This window comes from Mytilus trossulus, chromosome 12, assembly GCF_036588685.1.
Source record: "Mytilus trossulus isolate FHL-02 chromosome 12, PNRI_Mtr1.1.1.hap1, whole genome shotgun sequence".
Taxonomy (NCBI): domain Eukaryota; kingdom Metazoa; phylum Mollusca; class Bivalvia; order Mytilida; family Mytilidae; genus Mytilus; species Mytilus trossulus.
Window position 1 is genome coordinate 30083838 of NC_086384.1, and position 20682 is coordinate 30104519.

The 20682-nt window shown below is 31.7% G+C and overlaps 2 protein-coding genes across 2 annotated transcripts in view; one reads left to right on the plus strand and one right to left on the minus strand.

The window, feature by feature from the left end:
• The first annotated feature begins 1031 nt into the window (after positions 1-1031).
• On the plus strand, positions 1032-7655 carry LOC134693135 (neuronal acetylcholine receptor subunit alpha-3-like). The gene is made up of 6 exons (XM_063553842.1): positions 1032-1204; positions 2404-2555; positions 4116-4160; positions 5600-5709; positions 6157-6686; positions 7142-7655. Exons 1-6 carry the CDS (start codon positions 1108-1110, stop codon positions 7513-7515), a joined length of 1308 nt encoding a protein of 435 aa, XP_063409912.1. The 5' UTR covers positions 1032-1107; the 3' UTR covers positions 7516-7655.
• A 9995-nt stretch (positions 7656-17650) lies between these two features.
• LOC134693776 (neuronal acetylcholine receptor subunit alpha-6-like) overlaps positions 17651-20682 on the minus strand; it is a 31663-nt gene continuing 28631 nt past the window's right edge. The window contains exons 4-6 of the mRNA XM_063554686.1: positions 20402-20511; positions 18968-19500; positions 17651-18254 (exon numbers count right to left, since the gene is read on the minus strand). Of these exons, the coding sequence (XP_063410756.1) occupies positions 17884-18254; positions 18968-19500; positions 20402-20511 (1014 nt within the window). The 3' untranslated portion in view covers positions 17651-17883. The remainder of the gene's footprint in view (positions 18255-18967; positions 19501-20401; positions 20512-20682) is intronic.

Sequence of the window (20682 nt, forward strand, 5' to 3'; positions counted from 1 at the left end):
AAAAAGGCCTCATATCATGGAGGTGGAGAAATATACAACACATTGAAATGTACATCACCAGTTGAAACGCGCAATCAATGGTGAACGGTTTTTGTTCAAATGAACTTATATATAGACAATTAGCATAACACATAATGATTTATAGTTTGAAAACCAAACATATTAACAAGTGAAATATGTTTTTTTGCTCTCAAAAAGTTGCAAAAGAAATAAGTTTGAGTCGTTGTATACATTGGAAACAAGAACAGGTTGAATAGGTCGTATGAATAATTTTTTGTAATTTCGTCAAATTCTATTTAGATATTCACGAGGAAAGTAGTATCAGGTCAGTGACTGTATTTGACATAGACATGTACGGTCAACGCATTTTGACTGTCCAAAAAGAATGAGTGCAGTACAATTCCTCATGATAGGTATAATTTGCAGATGGCAATACACATGGTAAACGTATATCTACATGTACAAAATGCGTTTATATATCTACATGTACATGTACTTGTATCTATATATATATATATAAACGAGTCTAAATTGAAAACTACGTTCAAACCTATGATTGCGTTGGATAAAAACCGCAATTTTTATACGTGTGCTTGTCAAACAAATTTCGTTGTAGAAGGGTCTAAAAACAGCACAAACAACATTTTCCAAAAGACCAAAAAAGTGAAAAAGTATATTTAAACAAAACGCATTTGACTAACAGGTCGAATATATATATATATATACATGTATCTATCAAAAGAATGATACAACTCATAGTTGGAGAAACTGAACTGCATGAATATTTTATAAGTGAAAAGATATACATGTACGTATATGTTAAACCTGTCATATTCCTCATAAGATATTAATAAATAATCAATGTAATGTACAGTAGTAACAAGTTTTACAACCTTTTATTGTCCAGCGTGGTCAAAACATGCCAAAAATGTGTCAAATATATTCAGATACTTGTCCTTTTGATTGATATCTTTTTCCGTGTATCTGATGAAAAATTTAAATGTTGACACTTGCTAAATGCATATGATAAACAACTGTCTTGATATATATGTGTGGTTTGTACATTTTCTAGTTGACCCTTCGGAATGTAGAATTATACATTGAAATATGTCCCTTGTTAAGATACAGATCATTACACTGCTGAAAATGACGTTTAAAGGATTTTTCACTGAAAGAGGAATTTTTATTTTCCTTTGTTTCTTAGGTAAGACAGACAATATTAATTTTAAGGGTCTCGATGGTACAAAAAAATCAGCAAAATTTTAAACATTTTATTTTCATTACAATTTTTTTTTATTTCACTATTAGTTGTTACTTTATGAAACGGTACAAAAAAAAACCCCAAAAAAAACCGTTTTGGCCCCAGATGACTTTTCCAATGTTTTATATCATTGAAAAAGCTCTAAATTATCTGCCTTTGGTGAAAAAAGGCTTTTCTTGCATTTAACTTGAAAGAACTTAATATTTAACTTATCGTGGACCTATAATTTAGTATAGCATAAAGTGTATTTATAGAAAACATAGCGAAATCATATATTTAAAAAAATAATGATTTACACCCGCGAGTCCGCAAGTCCGTTCTTAATTATAATATGGAATTTGTAAGTACACGATGATGCTATTTTATAGATCATAGAAATATAGGTTTGAATCATGCACGATCATAATTTAATCTGACAATCTTTCGTAACCATATGTCCGTTTGATATCTTTAATTCCACATATTAAGAATCTATAAAAAAGTGAAATGAAAAAAAAAAAAAAAAAATCAAAAAGAATTCCCTTATCAAATCAAAAGTTCAAACACATCAACGAATTCAAATAACTTTCACTTTCCAGACTTGGTACAGACATTCCCTTATTCTTAAATACACATTACATACATACTCGTATCAAATTATAAAATTGAGAATGGAAAATAGGAATGTGTCAAAGCGACAACAACCCGACCAAAGACCAGAAGACAGACAAAGGACACCAATGGGTTTTCAATGTAGGCTTTATATAGATTAGACCGTTGGTTTTCCCGTTTGATTGGTTTTACACTAGTAATTTTGGGGCCCTTTATAGCTTGTTGTTCGGTGTGAGCCAAGGCTCCGTGTTGAAGGCCGTACTTTAACCTATAATGGTTTACTTTTTAAATTGTTATTTGGATGGAGAGTTGTCTCATTGGCACTCACACCACATCTTCCTATATCTAATTAGCGAGAAACTCCGCACCCGGAGGCGCCCTTCAGCTGGCTCTAAACAAATATGTATACTTGTTAATTGATAAAGGCGTCATACTTAACTCCAAATTATACACAAGTAACTAAAATTAATTATGCATTTAGTAAGTACATGTACTTGTTTCATAATTTCTTCAGAGTTAACAAATATAGTTTTTTTTTCTTTTTTTTTCAGATTTATTTAAATATTCCACATCATACAATGTGAGTGATGCAACTTATCTTCACAATCAGTTATTCGATCAGTCTGTTTACAAAACATTGGTACTACCAGACTACCCTGTTATTGTTAGTGTAGAATATAACATGCTGACTGTTAATTCATTGGTAAGTGACTGTAAGTGTAAAATTCAACAAGTTGGCGGTTAACTCATTGGTAAGTGACTGTTAGTGTAGAATACAACACGCTGACTGTTTCTTTATTGGTAATTTACTGTTGGTGTAGAACACAACATGCTGACTGTTAATTCATTGGTAAGTGACTGTAAGTGTAAAATTCAACAAGTTGGCGGTTAACTCATTGGTAAGTGACTGTTAGTGTAGAATACAACACGCTGACTGTTTCTTTATTGGTAATTTACTGTTGGTGTAGAACACAACATGATGACTGTCAAATCATTGGTAAGTGACTGTTAGTGTAGAATACAACACGCTGACTGTTTCTTTATTGATAATTTACTGTTGGTGTAGAACACAACATGATGACTGTCAAATCATTGGTAAGTGACTGTTAGTGTAGAATACAATATGCTGACTGTTTCTTTATTGGTAATTTACTGTTGGTGTAGAACACAACATGATGACTGTCAAATCATTGGTAAGTGACTGTAAGTGTAAAATACAACAAGTTGGCGGTTAACTCATTGGTAAGTGACTGTTAGTGTAGTATACAACACGCTGACTGTTTCTTTATTGGTAATTTACTGTTGGTGTAGAACACAACATGATGACTGTCAAATCATTGGTAAGTGACTGTTAGTGTAGAATACAACATACTGACTGTTAACTCATTAGTAAGTGACTGTTAGTGTAGAATAGAACATACTGGCTGTCAATACATTGGTAAGTGACTGTTAGTGAAGAATACAACATGCTGACGGGTTACTCATTGGTAAGTGACTGCGAGTGTAGAATACATCATGCTGACTGTCAATTCATTGATAAGTGGTTGCTAGTGTAGAATACAACATGCTGAGCTGACTGTTAATTCATTGGTAAGTTGTCTCTTCTTTTTGTTTTAACTCGGCTGAAAATTACACAATAAAACAACAAAGCAGAACATGTCAAATAAAGACAAAGAACACCCAAAGCAAAAAAAAACATCTGAAAATCAAATCACTTTTCGATTCTTTGTTTCATTATTTCGAAATTGATAAAAGCACTCATCACATAAATTATGCAGTTTTTACGCCAGCCGCTCTACAAAAGACTTAATATTTATGCTCAAAAATAGAAAGCTAACAAGGTAAAATAAGAGACGTGCGAACGAGCCCAGGCATTAACTTCTCATTATTTTGATAGTTTGTTTTTATTTTATTTTTATTTTTATCTTGCTGTGCATATTCTAAATTAAGGAAGATACATTCAACTTCCAGGGAGGGGGAATGTGGTTATGGGTTATTTACAAAAATATATATTCTGTTACCCAATGTGCTGAAAAAAATTATTCTGGTAAGGCTGATGACCAAAATAAATATTCTAAGTGATGGCGTGGAAAAACTGAATAAATTTGTTCGTGCTTTTCGCGAAAAAAACATTTCTGACTAAGAAAAAAACCCATAACCCCCTAATTGAAATTAAATGGTTGATCTCTAATGCCATTGAACTTGTTATCAACAGTAACTGTTGCCTGTAAAACTATAATTCGACAGATCGAATTCATTTTAGGATATGAAGTCACAGACATTGTCTACATCCGGTTGGTTTACAGTGGTATGTAAATATGTTTAAGGTGGTACCTAACAATAAAGGGAGATAACTCTGTAAAATCATCTGAACTTTTTACATGTAATCATATTGTGATGGTAAACATTTATTAAGTTTCTCAGTTATCAAAATTAGTATTTGTCAAACTGCTATGTATTTAATGATTTTTTCCCAATATAGTGTGATGTTCGGTTTTTTTTTTTTTTTTATGTTTTTTGTCAAAGGTTACCTTTTAAAGGTAAATGTTTGGTCAAGTTTTTAAGAAAACTAAACGAGCTATATTAATTTTAGTCAAGGTATTAGGTACCATCTTAAGTTCCAAATATTTCTTCTAGCGAATTGAGGGATGGTATTTTCTTTAAAATATATTTTGCATGATGGTTCTATTATAAGACCTGTGGTCAGTTACTACTAGTTACATAGTCAAGTGTGTAAGTGACCTAATATGATATATACAGGGTCAGTAAATTCATATGGAATTTACTTACCCTGTATATATCAAATTAGGTCACTAGCACACTTTGTAACGAATTTATCTCACCGACTATCTTCATTTGTTGAATTTAGACTAAAGTTGTCGTATTTGCTATCATAACACATCTTCTTATTTCTGTATTAAAGTGTTCAAGTGTTCGATTTTAAGAAACTTCTTCAATTGGTCTGCACTAAACCACTAATGTTAACGATAAATCTTTATTATCAACAACCTTGATATCACAAAAACCGAATTTTGATAGTTATGAATAATCAAACAGTGCCCAAGTCGTAAATCCACAACTAACCGTGTATTGAAATAAGCCCCGCCTCCCTACTAACCTAATATTGAATATACACGGTCTCCACGAGGTCGCTTTTAACCAATCATATGCCTAGAAATGTATAGGAGGTAAGATAATAAAGTCTATCTACTTGTACAGAATACATACTTTGAAGCTGATATACAGATAAGAAGCTGTGGTATTATTGCCAATGTGACATACATCCTCCAAAGTGAAGTGGATCAAAGCAAGTAAAGGCAACCGTATGACCTTCAACAATGAGAAAATCCCACACCGAAGAGTCGGCTGTCAAATGCCCCGACAGGACAAAAATGAAAAAACCCCAATTGAGCTCACTAACACCATAATATAAATAAATATATTGAAAACAATTTACGAAAAAAACAAATGTAACCAACACTAAACTACAAGCTCCTGACTTTGAACAGGCAGACACATACCGGGATAGTACTTCCACGCAAAATTAACTACAGGAGAATGTGTATATAACTACATGTATGTTAAATATACATTTAAGCAGTTGTATGGTTTCATGTAAATGTACAATGCTTCTATATGTTGTTTCCCTGGATTAATGATGTATATAATGTTAAATTCAAAATAACAACATTTATGAAGCTCACCATCTACATGTACTGTGCTATTCTAGAACATTCGTTTTTTTAGGTTTGGAATGATAGCCGATTGGCCTGGAACAAATCTTCCCATGGAAATATTGAAAATATATATGTATCCGAAGACTCAGTTTGGCACCCTAAACTGATTGTGCAGAATTCGTACGTAGTTTTACTATACAAATAAAAAATACTGTAAAAAAAATGTAGCTACCAAATTCGTGCACATTGTATCTTAAATTCATCTTGTTACTCATTCTTCGACAAACTTTTTTACGTGCCTGTCCAAAGGCAGGACCCTGTAGTTCTATTGTTTCGTTTGTCCATGTCTGTCATACTGTTTTTTTCTTAAATAGTTTTGTTAAAAATAAGGCTTTTAAGTTTCTCAATTTAACTGTTTCATATTTTTTAATAAGGACCATTTTCTAACCGACTATACTGCATGCATATATCTCATTGTTAAAGGCTGTAAGGTTGTCTATGATTGCTAACATCTACTTTATTTGAACTTTTAAGTGGATAGTTTTCTCATCGGTAATCTTACCATATCTTCTGATTTGTGTACAAGTTTTTATTGACAAACAATATTGGTTTACAATTTCATTGTAGTATTGATGACTTGAGTAGTCTTGGCGATGGTACAACAGTTCGTATACGAAACGACGGAAAAATACGATGGGAGCTGCCCGCCATTTTGTCTACGTCATGTGACATGGATGTCACGATCTTCCCATTTGACAGTCAAATATGTGACATAGAATTAGCTAGCTGGGGTTTCCACACAGATGCCGTCAACCTTACATTCTTGAAAACGAATTTAGATTTGGAAGACTACAATATCAATGGAGAATGGAATATTGTATCAACCTCCCAGCATGCATCTGAACTTACGGAAGAAGATCTGGTCTATTCGGAACTGTTTTTCCGAATAGTGTTTGAGAGACTGCCTAATTATTACATCATGAGCGTTATAATTCCGGTTATACTAACAGCTGTATTAACATCTGTAACTTTTATATTACCCGTAGAATCTGGAGAGAAAGTCGGGTATATTCTGACAGTGTTACTTGCTCTGGCTGTTTTATTGACAATGTTTACAGACAGCATGCCTACAACATCAAAACATACATCAGTTCTAGGTAAATTTACAGATTACAATTTCACTCTTTTTAATTACTATATATATATATATATCAGAATTTGGATGACTTTACCAGAATTTCGGAAAGATGTTTTAAATCATTATTCAGATTTATCCAGTAATGACAAGAATTTACTGTATTATATACAAGACAGAAGACTAATTTGTATAGATATTGTTATGCATACTATTGGTAGTAATCTATATCAAAACAAACACAGAAATGTTAGTACTATCTCCTTTTTTTATATTCAAGCATATTAATTGGTTCTCATATTTCTTTCAACAGCTCCGTAGAACTGAATTACTACTCAAATAGTTATTTTTTCTGTTAAGTGATTTGGGATTTTTTTAAACAAATAATTTTGGTATTTTGCTTCATCATTTTTGATTTTTATTGTGCCTCATCATTATTCAAAATATATATTTTTTCATTTTTCTATTTTTTTTCAGTTGTTTTTCTAACAGTGACAGTAGGATTGGCCTCGTTTGTGATTATCGTGACGATTTTAATAATAAGACTCTATCACGAACCAGAGAACTACATTGCTCCGGACTGGATGCATTCTTTAGTGCGGAGATTCAGAAAACCACAAAACAGCGGCGTAGATAAAAATCAAATTGATCAAACTGAGCTCACAGAAAATAACAAACTGCAAGGAAGCGGCCATCGAAGCTGTAAAGAAGTCAGTTTGGACAACATCAAACCAACATACACCAACATTGAGTTAGCTTTATTCTTTGATAATTTTCTGTTTATTGTGTTCACGGTTTTATATGTTTTAATAACCGTTTGTTTCGCTATAACATTATGTGTTGCAGAATAATGGAGGCAAACAAATGAAACATATGGGAAACTTTCAAAAAATCGGATATCCAGTAAAAAAAATTACCGGTTTTTACGTGTACTTATATAGTTATTAATCAAGCAAGTCGGTATACATCATTTAATATGCACAGCGCAGGGTGACCCTGATTTACCCGAAAAACAAAGGAGTTCGAGTTAAAGGGTCAGCCGAACTGTCCAAAATGAATGGGTAACTGTATAAACTGATGTCCGTAACTGTAATAAATATTTGTATTTATAAGGATATCTAGAGATGTTAAGTTTCGTTGTATCTGATTCGATCATTATGCTCGTTTTGATGGATCGGACGAACATTTTGTCGACAATAACACTGTTATAAATTCGTCAAGAGATTAAAAATGATCGAAAACAGAAGAAAATGAATGTCCACAATATTATTACAACATTACGAAAATACCACTGTTCATGACTTCTTTACAATAAATCCAGGTTAGGGGAGGGGGAGGGGGAAAGGGGGCTTTTATGTCTAACCCTCCACATTCTATATCTGCAAGTCCTAAGTCATAAGCCTTTAAGTACTGTTCTTGCATTGTTCTGTTGAACCACTGTCCTAGTATTAGGGGAAGGTATTTGTGTATGTCTGTCACAATTCATGAAACTGTTCTTTAGTGGTTGTTGTTTGTTTAACATATTTGTTTTCTGTTAATTGTTTTGTACATGAACTAGGTCGTAAGTTCTCTCATTTGAATTGGGTCACATGTGTTATTTCGGGGCCTTTTAGAACTGTTGAAGGTCGTACAGGGATCTATACTTGTTAATATCTGTGCCATGTGATTTCTCATAGACAGTCGTTTCATAGGCACTAATACCACATCTTCTTTTATAAATATATATGTTCAGGACGAGAAGTTAAACATTGATACAATATATGGAATAGGATCCCAGTTACAGCAACCAGTCCAGTACTCACGAATGTAGTTCTTAAAAAAAATATATAACTTTTGTTTAAAATTGTGTAGTGTTATTATTACACTAGTTCTATAACTGAATGTAGATTTATTTGAAAGTGTAGGCTTTGCAGTTTGTTTGATTGATTTAAATGTAATCTGACGACAGAACATAGAGTAAGGCAGCAACCATTTGATTTTCTGGGAGGGGCTATGGTTTTTTTTCTGGACAAATTTTTTTTTTCGCCTGCGGCGAAAAACACAATCTATTTTTTTCGCGACAAGTCGAAAACAATTTTTTTTCTTTCAATATTAGCATTACATATAGTGGCAGCTGAGGGTAAAACAAACATTTTTTTTTCTCAGAATCAAAAGCAAGTTATTTTTTTCTGCAAAAACTGGAAACAAACTTGTTTTTCCAAAAAAAAACATAGCCCCCCCCCCCCGAAAATCAAATGGATGCTGCCTAAATTGCATAAATTCTAGCCTTTATCTCCCCGGAAGTAGACAGACTGACCTTGTTGTCAATCAAAAAAAAAATTGGAATGGAATGCCGGTCATGAGGCACTGAGAGTGTACTTAAATAGACACTTCAAAACGAAGGCCTAATATGAACCAGAAGTCCCAAGGTGGCTATCAAAATTATAAATTGAACAGGACCCCATTTATTAAGTTTTATTGTGATATGGCTATATTTTTACTAATGGCTGTCAATTTTATCTACTGTGTCATTTAGTCTATTGTAGATAGTTGCATCATTGGCAATTATACCGCATCTTCTGTTTTTTAATTTTCATCTTCAAAGTGTCTATATGCCATTTAGGCTTTTTTGTTTGTTGAAATAGTTTTAAATTTCGTTGTACGGCGATAGAGATTATAATTTATGAAATATTTACCTATTAAGTATATTTGTTTTGTTCATAAATTGTTGTTAATGTGATAGAATTCTATGCAACTACCATGCAAATGAGAGGTTCAGTTAACTATAAAACCAGAATTCAGCTTATAACCACTGGTTCTTTTACCAAGTCCGGAATATGACACTGTTATCAATTCGTTGGATGTCTTCGTGATTTAGATTTTGCCATTTTTCCTTTTTAAATTTTACTTTGTATTAATTTTCTCAATATACATAAATGTAAGCAACATGTGTCCCTTTATGCAACTAGTACGAAACAAGGCCAACTACCTGTTATTTTTAGAATATTTGAAAAAAACATCCAAATGCTGTGGCCATGCATACAATATTAAAGCTGTCGCTCGAAAACTGAACTAGGAGATAGCCGGACTAACAAATGGACATGCATACGGACAGATGAACATTATTTTTGTTATTGTGATGGAATTCTATGCGACTGTCATACAAGTGAGAGGCTAAGTAAGCTATTAAACCATTTTGGTCTCTTTGGACAGTTGTTTCATTAGCAATCTTACCACATCTTCTTTTTTTTTTTATTATCAAGCTACCATGTTCTACATACCGGAATGATGATATACCAAGTCATGAATTTAACAGTAGTCTTGCAAACAATTCGTTTGATGTCTTTGAAACTTAGCCCTTTGTCAAAGGACTGCCCGTTTTAAATTTTACTTTGTACTTTTGTATTTTTTTTGTATTTATATCTCGATATATAAGCGATATGTTTGTCTTGAGTACCAACAATATTTCATCTTCAAAGCTCCTATATGTACCTGTAGCTAACTAAGCATGTTGCTGACTATATAGAAATACAGATTTGATAGCCAGTCAGTATATTTTCACATGTTAGTTGTAATGACTTCCAAGAACTATTTAGATTCCAAATTATTAAACACTAGATAACTGGAGACATTTATATTATTTTAAACACGAATGACAATTGTTTAGAAATAAAATCATTTGCCGGTATTAATACACCGCATTTTTGCGCCTATCCCAAGTCAGGAGTCTCTGGTCCTTGTTAGTCTAATATTATTTTAATCCTAGTTTATTGTGTACAATTTGGAAATTAGTATTGCGTTTCATTATCACTGAACTAGTATATATTTGTTTAGGGGCCAGCTGAAGGACGCCTCCGGGTGCGATAATTTCTCGTTCCATTGAAGACCTGTTGGTGACATTCTGCTGTTGTTTTTTCTATGGTCGGGTTGTTGTCTCTTTGATACATTCCCCATTTCCATTCTCAATTTTATTTCTAGTTACATTATCATCGACAATTCACTTCAGTGACCCATATCATTGAGATATTTATGACGACTGTAGCTCTAGATCCATCATAAGTACCATATTAAAATAAATTTGAAAGAAAAAAACACCAAGTGAAATATGATAGAAATGATAGATTAAATAAAAAAAAAACTCTTTAAGTTACTAATGGACATATTCAATAACATACTAAGAGTAAACACTTAAGTTCGTGTCAGATGAGGTAAGATGAGGTTCGTGTTGCTTAGTCTTTAGTTTTCTATGTTGTGTCTTCTGTACTATTAGTTGTCTGTTTGTCTTTTTATTTTAGCCATTGCGTTGTCAGTTATTTTTAATATATGAGTTTGACTGTCTATCTTATATCTTTCGTCCCTCTTTTAAGCGTGTCTCACATATAATCATTAGAAGCCATCATAATGTGAATACCCTTTAACATTTCCATCATATCGTCATACTTTCATGAACTAGAGCTCTATTAGTTCTATAGAGCCTGTGTTTACTCACCTGCATTAACTGTGGTTTTTGAAATCATAGTCATTAAGGTTAAAATGACAAAAAAATACCATTAGAATAATTTTGCCCAGTAGTTTAAAAAAAGGTTATGTACGTATAAGTTTAAAAAAAAAAATATAAATAATACCCCTGCATCAACGCATAATAATGGGCCATAATAACAATACAAGTTATGTGTTTCTGCTAACGTGCTAGGAAAACATAGGGTAGATGGACAATATAATTTTATTTTACAATTTGTTTTAGTTTGTTACTACTAGGAAATATGTCTGACCTTAACAGTGCTTGTTCAAAAATGGCAAAAAAAAAGTCTTCTGATAGGCACTAAAATGGGGGTAGGTAGGGTAAGCGGAAACACGGGTATTTTTATTATGGCCTTATCAAACAGTGATGTAAAAGTAGAACTTCAAATGGCTATGTCGTTGAAGACACACTTCAAATCCTTAGCCATACTTTTACACTCTACATTATATAATAATTATAGCTTGAGAACTGTTGAAAGAGTTAGAAAGGACAAACCATTTTCCCCTTATGTAGCTAATATGGATAATGTACCTGTCTTTTTATAGAATATTTGAAAAACATCAAATTCTATGGTCATGCATACCTCCATTGTGTGTAAACATCATACAAAATGTTAAAGCTGGAGCACCAAAACTGAACGAGAAGATAGCCGAAAGAATTATGTACGTTTATTTTCACGGAAGGACGAACAGCCGAACGGATGGAAGTTCGGACAGGGGCAAATTAATATGTCCCCAACCATTTTGTCGCTGGAGCATACACATGACGATATTAGTTGACGATTTTGGTCTTGTTAACTTATTTTGTAGATCTTTCTTTGCTTGACATGCTTGCTGTTTACTCTTTATCTCCTTCTATAATAATATTCAAGTTAGTAAACACAAATGGCATTTTTAGCATGCTAAAAGAATTATTTTATTGTAACTAAATGCATGTAATGCTTGATATTCAACGATATTCTAGAACACGGTTACCCCCTTTAAAAAATACCTGGGCTGTGGTTTCCCCGAACCTGTAAACCCACCTGATCTGGGAGGCATTCGACTAATATAAGTATGCTGAAAGAAAAGATTCAATAAAGGTTAATGGAAAAAGGAACACTGAATAATGATAAACAAGGGAACATATCAATCGCGATTTACTTGTACCCCTATAGAAATTTTCCTATATCCCTGAAAAAAATCAAATCAACCCTTCGGAGCTAAACAATAGAAACATATGCCTTATCATTATTGTCACGGACGGACGGATGGATAAGTCTTTCAGTGCTATTATACAATATTGACTAAAGAATCAACGATTAGAATAAATAAATTATTTAATAAACAAACAAAAAAAAAACAATTAAGAAAAATACATCAAATTATTATAAATATTAAAGTCCAAATAATTAGCCCAACAGCTTCAGTAGTTTGTATTGTATATCCAGATTACTTCCCTTTATATCGTTATGATGGTTATGGTATCGTTATGACGGTTATGGTATCGTGCACGACAGTTCCACTATAATATGTAGATATGTTGTTTGATGAATTATCATGTATGATTGCGTTCAATCTGTATGACCACTCCTTAACACCGCAGCATTGTATTACTCTGGTGCAGGCTGGAACCTGGTAATAATATAATTGTACAAACTCTTTAGTACGATTATCAATTTAGATATGCTTTTTACTTGCACGTTCATGCAACATAAACATGAACTCTATAATCTCACGTTCATAAAATGAACATATATATTCTATTAATTTACATAGATAAATACGCACATACATTTTATATGTAGCAAAATGTGTCATACTGTAATAAATATCATAACTTTGCATGATAGTTTCACGTACATAAGGAAATTTGGAACCTTGTACACATAAATATCACGTACATTCAATATGTACCCGTAATTAACAATCTTGTTCTTGTTCACTAGTAAAACCGCAAATATCTGAATATAAAACATTGTTTTCATATCTTTAAATCCGTTTACAAAATATTCTAAATTATACAATTTACATAATGGAAAATTATCTGCAGAAGTCTGACAGTTTCGGAAATTTGATCAACAAAGTAACATACAGAAAAGTATATATAAATATATGTAAGAATAAAGCACTTACCTCGGAATTGATGCACTATATACAGTAGAACCATTGTAGGTTAAATTTAGCTAACAAATATGAAATGCTCTAACAAGTGTGGCATCCTTCCACACGAAAATCCCAAGCAGAAATGAAATGACAACGTGTCCAAAGAAATCATCTCACCACTGTTTAAAATAGCCAAACTTGTCCGAAGAACTCGATTGACCACTATTTAAAAATAGTCAACAGGTGTGTAAATAGGCCAAGCCTAATCAGTGTGCGTTTAAACACAGGTGAACCAAACTTAGGCCAAACGTATATATATACATAAAAGCGTATGTTAAAACTATGTATAAAATAAACCGTGAACAATAGGCGTCCTGCGCAAAGACTGCAAGTGCAATTCTCTGATCATGACGACAATTTCACAATCGTTATCTATATACAAGCTCGACTGAATAAATGCGTGAATAACTCTATAAAATACATCTGGATCGTGACAATTATTCACATTTATCATTTAATTTTTTGTTCTCCCTCAATTTTCACAGACTACTATACTACCCGTTTGTTTTATTTATTTTCAGCTGTTGTGACTATGTTGTTTGTTTGACAGGGTCAGCAGACGTATTGTTCAATCAATGCACCCTAATGCAAATTGTGGCTTAGTTTAATTTCTTTTTGTCCAATTGTTTTAGATGAAAAGATTTTTGTAAAAGATTTAAAAAATTGTGAAAATTACTTTAATTGACAATAACTCTTTGAAAGGTCAGTGGACCTGATTGTAATCTTCTTTTACTGAATACAATTTATTTCTATCTATAGAATTATTAAAGTTAAGTCAAGAAATGCAAATTTCCTTAAATTACATTTAAGGGACAGCAACTCATCAATAGGTTATCTAATTGCATGTTCTTAAATTTTCAGGGCCAATAGATGTTGACTTTTTAAACATTTTCACTTCATGCTTTATTTGCTTTTAATTAATGCTTTTTTTTTTAGAGAGATTTAAGAAATTGGATACGAAATTATTTAAAGAACTCGTTTTAACTTGCTTTGAAGGAACGAGCATATTATACTTTTTTACAATTTAATTAAAAAAAGCCATAAATAAATGGTTAACCTTAATAGGTTTTAGTGTATTGTTTATTGTTGTCGAAAATCCGTTTTGGAATTTGATATGACTACAGGAGATAAACTGAAAGAACTCGGAATTTTTTTAAAAACGACATTTATTTTATTTACTCTTGACACTAGAAATAAATTAGTTTAGAATGGTTGAAGTGCATACCGATTTATCAGGAAAAGTAATCATTTAAACTATTTATGAAGTAAAACAAAAATAAAAATACTGAAATCTTGAAATTCAAATTACACGCAACGTGTAATGAATTAATTCCGGTGAATGTCTTCATTGTTGAATTCAAAATATTTGTCGCTTTTTAGATTATAGGTTTTGAATGAAGGTATTTGTAACTTTACCAATCACAATAAAACATATTTAAGAATATCACAAGGACTTTTTCACTAGGTCCGTTTGTTGATAATTTGATTTTGTAAATAAATTCATCATAGATTCCAGGATTGAAATTTTATTTTTACGCCAGACAATTGTTTCTTCTACTAAAGACTCATCAGTGACGCTCGAACAAAAAATGTAAAAAAAAGGCAAAATGAAGTACGAAGTTGAAGAGCATTGAGGACCAACAATTCAAACAAGTTTTGCCAAACACAGCTAAATATTTAGTTTTGTTAACTGTAATTTTCAGTTAATTTATATTTATGAACATATAAATGATAAATGAAATCAACACAGAAGTGCTGGCTGCAAGGCTGGTGATACACCCGAAGAATCAAAACTCCTGTAATTATGGACTTCCCCTTATAGTTTTGTAACTCTTAATATCTTAGTTACAATATTTACATTTTTTCATTTATTTTGAATTAAAAAAAAAGCTATATTGTAATTATTCTTAAGAATACACTTTTACTTTTTGAGAAAGGATTACCTTATGCTAATTTCCCAAAAGTAAAATACTGTATAGCACAATAACAACAGTACCTTCATAATAGAACATACATTTTAAAATCACAAAAAAACACATGTTGTTACTACCGTTTACATAAACACATTCAACAGTACATGTACCTTTTACCTATACGACGTATAATGTAGGGAACTATTTTGTTTTTATATATTATGTTGATACTCCATAAATATTTGGCCCTGTAAGAGCAACTGTTTTAACAAATTTTCCCTTTTTTACATCATTGTTTAAAATCAATCCGTATTTGTTTCGATACGTATTTAAAGCTTGTTTGTTTGCTTTCTGTTACATATACATGTAACCTATATAAGTACTTTTCCATATTAGCAACAAACAAACAAAAATGAAAAATTCTCAAAATATTCAGTTGAATTACAGATGAATTAAGTCATCAAGTTTACATCATGAGAAGTAAAATTCCTCTATTCGTGCAAAATTCTTAATATATCATTTTTCAATTACCAAGTTTAAGTAATTACGTCAAAAGTTGTTACATGTTACAGGTAATATCAAACTAGTTTGACTATGAGTATTGCAGTGTGTTTTTTATTTCCAAATTGTTTAAAAGTAAAGCTAGAGGGTTGGCATCTCACTTACCATGTATAACCCCGCTGCATTTGCCCGCCTGTACCAAATCAGAAACCTCTTGCCTTAGTTAGTCTTGTTTATTTTTAATTTTATTTTGGTTCATTAATAAGTTTCGAAGTTTAATTTGTTGCCAATTTTCTCTGAACAATAATATATAGTTATAATGGTTTTGTGGCCAGCCGAAACCCGCATTCGGATGTGTGATTTTCAATGTTGAAGACCCATTGGTAGCCTTGGGCTGTCATTCGCTCTTTTGACGAGTTGCTGTCTCTTAAAAATATTGGTAAACGATTTTGCAAGTCAAGGTATAACATCAAACGAAAAAAATAACGGCCTAATTTATGAACAAAAAATGAACGAAAAAACAAATATGTGCCTATTTCAAGTCAAGAATATATAATTCAGGTGGAAGTCACTGTCTATCGTATTTATTTGTCATTTTATATTTTACATATAAATTTAATACATAAAGATCCAAACCCTCCCCTTACCTGGGACAGAGGTGTAACAGTTCAACACAAGAACGAATAATAAAAATCATATTGATACAAATAGAAATACTACACAGAGTGAACTAGCACATATGTATGCTTGATTTGTTCACCAATGATGTCAATATAATGGAATGATATGCTACTAGACTTTGTTTTCAACCGAAAATAGCAAAACCTCATGAAGTATATCGTTGGAGTTTATAAACTACATTTAATCATCTCATGTGCCATGATGGGCAATCTCCGTTTTTTCTTAACAAAGCATGGTTGGTAACATGTTATAAATTTACATACAATTTCTGGATTTTTTCTTCTTCAAGTTAACGGAATCAGAAAAAAATCACTATCCTATGTCGAATACCTTAAACTTGGCAAAGAATATGGAAAGTGTTTGAAGTAAAGTACGGTTTCATTTTTCAAGTACAAAGTTTATTCATCGACTACATTGAGTAAAAGAAAAGGCAGGATAAGCAACTTGGGGGAGTCAATGAAAAAAATATGTGAATTGAGTTTTTTTTATCCTACATTGAACTTTTGATGTTATCCCTCGATCTAGAGGAGACATTTAATTGAATATTTAGATGTGAAAACTATTCAGATTTTAAAGTTTAAACTTTACTACCAATTGAAGAAAATTATAAAACCAATGAATTTCACATGCACATTTATAAAAGCTAGAATTGTGATTGAAATCATGTATGCGAATCCGACGATGGATGATTTAAACGACCTTGAACAGCTACATGAATATTAACCAGGCCATTCAACGTTATAGTACGTGTGTTCCATTTTCGCAGGTGTTAGGTCGAAAGTTTGAGTTGACCAATACAAACGATCGTTCCTTAGAGAGTTAATCTAATAAAGAGTGTTTATCTAATTATGTCGCTCGACCTTTCGCTAAGCTTGGCAACAGAAAGGTGTAGCTACCTATAAAACAGGTTTCCTCGTAATCCTATTGGTGTCATTCTACTTTTTAAACACACTGAGTGATGCAGGGTTTCAAGTGGCATGTTATTTGTGAATTCAAACCGGCTGCGTTAAATTAATGCACCAATTAGACAAATACTGTAACGTAAGAAATTATTGCGTGCATTTATTATTGCGATTTTGTCATTTTAGACTCAAATGCGATTTTAGTTTTTACGATTTCGAGAAAAATTCTGATTAATTCATATAAAATATTTCAAACTGCGAGTTTAAATCATTGCGTTAACGACTCTGTCGCATTTATCGCAATAAAAATAAAATCGCATTAACTTCTGAATTTTCAGTAGTCAGAACGGAAATAAGTAGGTAAAACGAAATGAATGCATTTCATGCCCTGAAAACTAATTATTAATTCTATGAAAAACGAATCAATGAAAATCATTTGTGCTATGTTATTCGATGAATAAGTGACACATATCGGCTTGCATTATACATGTAAAAAAAGTACTTCTTTTACTAAACTTATTACATAATGATATCATCGAAACATACATATAATTTCATATTCAATTCCTTGAGTGTATCATGTTGAAGTGCTCAGAACTATTGGGAAACACAAAAGAACCAAAATATATAAAACTGTGAAAACACCAAACAGGAAATAATCAAAGAATTCTGCTAGCTCCTTGTTGGTGTAAGGTATAAATTTCTGTCTACTCTCCAAGCAGACTCTGCCGTCTTTCGGTTGGTCATTTTCAACATTCTGACTTTGACCAATATGATCAAGATGATTAATTCTACCTGCTTTGCATTTTAACTTTAAGAATTTCCTCGCCAAAGAATGCATCCACTTTGGAGCCTTATCGTGTTCTGGTTGATGGAAAAGTCTTATGATAAATATCGTAAAGACAATCACAAGACAGGCCATGCCCAATGTTACAGTAAGAAATACCACTGAAAATAAAATTTCTATTAGTTCAAAAGCAAAAAAGTAATACTAATATCTATTGATAAAAACAGAAATTGCATCGTTCGAAAGGCAAGTGAGAAATAATTAATTATATGCAATTTATTTGCTGACACTTTCACAATACTTACCAATAGAAATGCAATAATAAAGGAATTTAAGTCGTTTTTTATGTATTTTGTTATTTGATTTTGTCATGTGATTATGGATCTTTCGATTAGATTTTCCTCTAAGTTCAGTATTTTTGTGATTTCATCTTTTGATAAATGATCATTTTGATCTTACCATCATTTGAAAAGAATTATCAAGAATTAAATCATTCGGTCATATTCAGTCTTTCAGTCGATTGTGGGACTCATTCGCTCTGTTAAATCCGATCTGGTTAGAATATTTGTTTGAAATCAATTAAGTTCTATTCAGTACATTTACGGACATTTGAATATGATGTTGATGTGAACAGGAAATAAAAATATCTACCGAACAGTCTAAATACAAATTTAACCTTAAAATAATCATGTTCAAGATTAAACCATAGTGAAACGTGTTTTAATACAGAATTGAGTCGACTCCATTAGAAACAAAAATCCTTGTCACTTAAAAAGGCAACAGAATGACATGTATATCATTTGTTGAATCTGGTTGATAATGTAGACAAAACAGCTACTGTTTATGTATATTTTTCCAATAAATGTAACTTTACCTAGAACTGAAGTATGTTTTGATGTCGTAGGCATACTGTCTGAAAACAACGTCAATAAAACCGCCAAAGCAAGTAACACTGTAAGTATATATCCGATTTTGTCTCCAGATTCAAGCGGCAGAAAAAATGTAACAAATGTTAGTATGGCAGTAAGAATAGTCGGAAATATTACACTCATGAGGTAATGACCATAATATCTTTTAAACTCCATTCGAAACAAGAGTTCCGAAAACACCAGTTCATCCTCAGTTAAATTAGATGTTTGCTGGGAGGTTGTTATAATTTCCCATTCCTCATCCGGTCTAAAGTCTTCTAAATTTATATGAGTTTTGAAAAATTCTAAGTTGACAATATCAACAGAGAATCCCCAGCTAGCTATTTCTATGTCACATATTTGACTGTCATATGGGAAGTACGTGACATCCATGTCACATGACGTGGACAAAACAGCGGGTGGTTCCCATCGTAGTTCTCCATTATATTTTATTCTAATAGTTTGGTCGGCACCAAGATTTTTCCGTAATTGCACAATTCTATGATTAAAGTAAAATAGTACTTTGTTAGATATTTGTTTCATAAGAAAACGAAAGTGGAAAATATCTGAGAACGATAAATGCAACTTTTGTAAAACAAAAAAAAAGAAAATTATTTGCATTTCTTTATTACATGTTCATTTTTGAAAGATTTTTGGGAGAAAGTACATTATCTTCTAGCAAAAATGAATTTTCAAAACAAGATATTGGCAAATCAAACAGTATTTGGATACAAAATATCAGATCAAGGATATAACGGTTTAAATTATTTCTTGACAATTTAAGGTTTTTGTATCTACAAGTCGTACTACAAAAATGTATGTGTCAGAGCAAAAACTGAAATTTTTAGATGTGTATGCTATGTTTATAAAGGAACTACGAAGGTTTATGAATGAGAACAAAACATTATCTAAAAATGTATTTTTTATAAAATTAAAAAGATTGATATAATTGATGGAAAAAAAAATGCTTATATTTTATTATATTCTGTGTATTTTCCTGGATACTCAGAAAGTATTTCACAGGGATACTTTATTGAAGCTTGGACAATGAAGTAAATTTGTAACAAGCAATTTGATGAATAAAGAATATTTATTTGTTGTTAAAAAAAAAAAAAAAAAAAAAAAAGGAAACGAAAGAAACTTGTTATTTTTAAATCGTTAATTTGGAATGAACTAATACTAGTAGATGATCCAAACGACCCAAATATACAAAATACATTGGATATATTTACTCACGGGTATACTAGTTAGCATGGCTAGTCAATATTTACTTTTCATTAAAATTCTGCAAATATATACAAACTGATTTTTATATGAGAACAATTATGTACGATACAATACCCTGACTTTTTTTTTTATTACTGCCAATAAGTACAATGAAATAAATTGTAATTACGTACGAATTCTGCACAATCAATTCAGGGTGCCAAATTTTGTCCTCTGGAACATATATGTAATCAATATCTCCGTATGATGATTTATCCCATGTTAATCGACTATCATTCCAAACCTAAAATTTCACATAAATTGTTCAGTAGATGATCGAGTTTAATTTTAATTTAAAACGTAACGTTTTTGTTATAATTGAGAAAAAAAATGGGGAATGCGTTAAAGCGACAACAACCGACCATAGAGAAGACAACAGCCGAACGCCATCAATGGCTCTTCAATGTAGCGAGAA